The 4,627-nt window shown below is 61.7% G+C and overlaps 1 protein-coding gene across 1 annotated transcript; it reads right to left on the minus strand.

Annotated features, from left to right (window-relative positions):
- Positions 1–1,169: 1,169 nt before the first annotated feature.
- LYNX1 (Ly6/neurotoxin 1) lies at positions 1,170–3,713 on the minus strand. The gene is made up of 4 exons (XM_032415884.1): positions 3,617–3,713; positions 2,198–2,380; positions 1,879–1,980; positions 1,170–1,670 (listed from the first exon to the last, which is right to left on the minus strand). The coding sequence occupies exons 2-4, from the start codon at positions 2,247–2,249 to the stop codon at positions 1,474–1,476; spliced, it is 351 nt and encodes a 116-aa protein (XP_032271775.1). The 5' UTR covers positions 2,250–2,380; positions 3,617–3,713; the 3' UTR covers positions 1,170–1,473.
- Positions 3,714–4,627: the final 914 nt, after the last annotated feature.

The following is a 4,627-nucleotide window of genomic DNA, read 5'->3' on the forward strand; positions in this document are numbered from 1 at the left end:
CCAGGATAAGGGCTGGATATGTGCTGGGTGGACATATCCCCAGCTGGGCGGTGCTGTGCTGGGCGGACTCTTGTTTACCAAACCAGGCCAGGGATGGGATTCACCTAGGCTGGGTACCCTTTAAATAATGCCAATTCTTGGGCCCTTGGGGGTCCCAATGCCCCACTGGGTTGGGGGCACCTGCAGACCACTCATCAAATCAAGGAGGGAGCTCTTCAGCCCAGGGTGGATCTCTCTCTCCCCTCAGGTGGAGTCAGAGGGTAGAGGGTCCTGTGGAGACTCTCAGGCTGATGGGCTCTGCCTTTGGGGCCAAGGCCAGCTCAGCCAGCACTCATTCAGCCAGGCCTGCAGGCCACAGCGGAAGGGGGCCAGTGGGTGTGGACAGTGGTTGTTGGGATTGGGGTTGCAGAGGAAATCTCGGGGCGCGACTTCCGGGGGGAGCCTGGTCATCTGCATCCCAGACCCCGCCTCTCCCAGCCTCTGTCCCGGGTGGACTTCCAGGATCCCCCCAGCCCTGGCTGACTCAGGTGGATCCTGATCCAGGATCCCCCCAGCCCTGGCTGACTCTCGGACACGGGCTGCAGCTCACCCCCCTCCATTAAGGGGCATGCTTGGGCTGAAGGCCAGGCTGTTTTGGCCCCACTCAGCTTCCTTCCTTCCCTGCTAAAAATAGCCCTGGGGGCATGGAGGTAATCTCTCTGGGGGCAGCTCTCAGGCTCCACCAAATATAGCCGCCTGCCTGCCCTGCCCCCAAGTGCCGGCCAGCCTCAGGCCAGGGGAGGGGAGGGGAAAAGGTCAAGGATTTGGCAGAGCAAGAAGGGAAGAACCTCTTACTAGGCTTCTGAGACTGGGGGCCTGAGGGTCCTCTTTAGGATGAGCCCAGCCCCAAGCCCCCAGCCAAGGGCTGCCTGGATATACCGGGCTTCCTGGCACTCCCACCTGGGACAGCTGACGGGGACAAAGGCCTTCCTCACATGGCCCTTTATGCCACACTTACCCTGGGCAGCTCCTGGCCTCAGTCAGAGCACAGAGACAGCCCTCCTGGCGCCCCAGCAAGCCCTTCTTCCCAGGACGGTCCCCCACCCATCCTGGGTCCCTACTTTGCCCTGCGCCTCCACACATTTACCGGGCAGACTGGGGCAGGGCTTTGCTCCCAGAGCTGCCAGGAAGGTGGGCCAAGTCTCCCTGCAAATCAGTGTTCCTCAGCCAACTGAGGACCCCAACTAAGGAGCACACTTTGCCAGACACCTTTGGGAGGGCTGATCCCACATCAGTCTTTCGCGAATGGAAGGTTGTGGTCTGGGAGCGAGGCCCAGGGCGGTGGGCACTCTAGCAGGCAGTCCTGGGTGTGGCTGGGTGGGGGGTGGGTGGTCTCTGCGCGTGCAGAAGGTGGGTGGGATGTGCAGGGTGAAAGGGTAGGGCTGAGCCTCTCAGAACTTTGTCCTTGAGTGGGTCTGGGTGGGGGGCGGGGGTTTAGAGCAGACCCCAGAGGGTAGCCAGGAATATGGGGGCCAGGGCCAGGGTCCCGGGGACGGAGAGGCCAGCTCTGTTACAGAGGTCATATTGGCAGCAGGAGGTGGTAGAGGCGTGTTTGGAGTAACCATCATACACGGTCTCGAAGCAGCTGGGCACGCATGACTTGCTCACCTTCATCTTGGTCGGGGTGTAGTCTGCAGAGGGGAGGCGGGCAAGGACCCCAGGTTGGCCCACCCTGGTGTGCAGGGCCTTTAGGGCCAGTTCTCCCTGAGCCAGGTGCTCCCAGAAAGAATCCTAGGGCAAGTGAGAGCCTCCCTCCTCAGGGTCCCACACTCCCAGGGGCAGGAAAGAACACCCCTCACGCCTCCCAGAAAGGGCTGCTGGGGGCACCCACGGACTCACAGGTGCGCGTGGTCATGCAGTAGGTGACCATGGCTGGGCAGCGCATGGGATTGAAGCAGTTCTCTCCATTGTAGGCGCACACGTGGCAGTCCAGAGCCTGGGCTGGGGGCCAGGGGATGGGGTGGGAGCTGGGTGGGGCGGGTCCCCGAAGAGGGAGAGGCCCTTCCTCCAGCCCACCAGACCCCAGGTCCCAACACCTTGCCCAGGGCAGAACAGCTGGAAGGAGAGGTGGTTAGGAGTTCTGGCCTCCCTCCCCACTTCTGGCCCACCTGACCCTGAACATGGGGCTGTCCATCCTTCTGTTCTCCATCCATCTTACCCAGAGGGAGGCCCACCAGGGCCACCAGGAACAGGGTGAGCAGGGGCGCCATGGCTGGAGGTGAGAGGACAGAGTGGGAGTGGTGAGGTGAACAATCCAGGCTGGGGCTGGGGCAGGGAGAAGAGGGGGCAGACAACCCCCCTGCTGTCCCGGAGCTCCTGGTTTACTGGAGGCACGGCAGTCCTGCACAGAGGGGGACGAAGACAGGTGGTCACCACGGGGACTGAGGGACCCCAGGGGACCTGGGCAGAGAAGTCCTGTGCAGACCTGTGCAGACTGAAGGGGGAGTGGTTCATGCAGGGGCCCGATCCTCACCTAAGGCCCTGAGTGCAGGACTGGGCCCCAGGGGTGGGTCTCTCCTCACTGCTTCCCCTCCCCTTTGCTCCTGGTGATGAAGGCGAGCTGAAGACAAAGCATAAGCGGACACCTAGCAACCTCCCCCCGCCCCCACTCCTGGGTAGGATATGGGATATTGTTCCAGGAAGCTCCCAACTGTCTTAATGTTATTGCTTTACTACAAGGAAAAAAAAACCTTGACAACAGCAAGGCCTCAAGTATCTTGTAGGTCCTCTTTAGCATATGAAAGGTCTTTTGAAAACCTCCGTTTTTCCTTCCCTCCACCAACCCCATAGTATATAATCAATTGCTCCTCACAACCCCAGTGCAGCTCCTTCTGCCCACGGTCCCAACCTGGGCTTTAATAAAACCACCATTTTGCACCAAAGACCTCTCAAGAATTCTTTCTTGGTCGTGGGCTCCAGACCCCACCCCACCAAACCTCACCTATATTCCAAAACCACATCACTGGGGTATCCCTGAGTGGGTCCCCCACTTCTGCTCCTTTAAGGGCCCAGGTGGGGGCCGCTCTCCCAGGAAGACCTCCAGAGCCCAGCCTTACTTGGGCCTTTCAGGTCTGAGTCCCTGGCCACAGGGGGAGCCCCCGGCAGTGATGAGCTCTGATCAGGCGGTGGGGGAAGTGCGCTTTGAATGTGTTCCAGAGGGGCACTTGGGCAAAACAGCAGGAAGAACTAACTTCCCAGTTTCCATACGATGTTTGGGATGAAGACATTCAATCTCTGGTAAGGGGTTGGGGGAAGTCTGGACTACGACTCCCCTCCGCCCTGCGGGGATATTCGGGGGCGGTGGGGGGTGCACAGCGTCCCCACCCCAGGGGACTAAATTAGACTCCGCCCTCCCCGAGAACATCAAACCGACACTTCTCCCAGACCCCATTTCCCAAGGGTCAACTTCAGGATGCCAAAGGCCTGAGTGAGGCCAGGCCTGCGGCTCCAGCGCTCCCCGCCCCCTCCCGGAGAGCTCCGCCCCAAAGACTGCGGTCCCAAGCAGAGGGGGAAGGTTTCGGGGTGACCTCAACAGTGACCTTCAGCACACTGTACCTCCGCTGCGCCCGGGACTCACCCGCGGCCGCTCGCCGACCGCTCGGTCTGACAGCGCGATGGTCCGAGCCCCGCAGTGACCACGCCGCAACACCCCTCCGCAGCCTCTGCCGCTGGAAGCCTCCCACCGCGCGTGAGCTCACTGCAGGAGGCCCCGCCCCGGCCCGCCCCGGCCCGCCCCGGCCGGCTTTGGACCCTCCCCGGACCCGGCCCTGGCCCGCCCCCCTCCAGCTCGTTCCAGTCTCCGTACCCCACCCCCGCCCGCGCTCCAGTCCGTCCCAGCCCCGCTCCGGCCCCGCCCCCTCTCCAGCTCCGCCCCCCGGCTCCGTTTCGTCTCGGCCACGCCCCAGCTCCGCCCAGTCTCAGCCCCGCCCCGGCTCCGCTATCTCCGCCCCCACGCCAGGTCCGCCCAGGCTCCACCCCCACCCCCTCGGGTCTCGCTTCAGCCCGCCGCCCGCCCCCCCGCCCACGTGGACTCAAACCCCAGCCCTGGCGTCGCGTAGGTCGGGAACCGCGAAGTGCGGCCCCACAGTGATACCCACGCGATCCTCAGATGCACGTGCACCATTCAGGAGCTATCTCCACGGGGTCTGGCCGCAGTCACCCCGCTGAATCTTCTGGCTCTCCCTGTCCTCTCCCTGCTTCTGCCAGATGCACTTTGCCCCCTTGCCCACACCATCACCCGGGCCCTACTCCTTGAGCCCAGTTCAACAGAGGTGCTGCTTGGAGCTGTCCCAGGGCGCAGTGACCCCTGGACCTGGCTCCCTATTCAGCCTGCCTGGGTCCCCACCTCGCCCTGCCTTAGCTGCTGAGTGACTTCCACATTTTACCTAGCATTTCTGGGCTTCAGTCCCCGCGCCTGGTCCCATCCAGCAAAGTGTAAAGGCAAGCCTTGAAAGGATCCCATTATTTCATGGACCCCCTCCAACCATAATAATATCAATATTAAATAACTGTTTTTTACTTATATAACTTTACTTCAACATTTAGCTTTTGTTCTGTTTTAAGCAAAATTTAAAATGTTCATGGGCCC

This window comes from Phoca vitulina, unplaced genomic scaffold, assembly GCF_004348235.1.
Source record: "Phoca vitulina isolate PV1807 unplaced genomic scaffold, GSC_HSeal_1.0 scaffold18, whole genome shotgun sequence".
Classification (NCBI taxonomy): domain Eukaryota; kingdom Metazoa; phylum Chordata; class Mammalia; order Carnivora; family Phocidae; genus Phoca; species Phoca vitulina.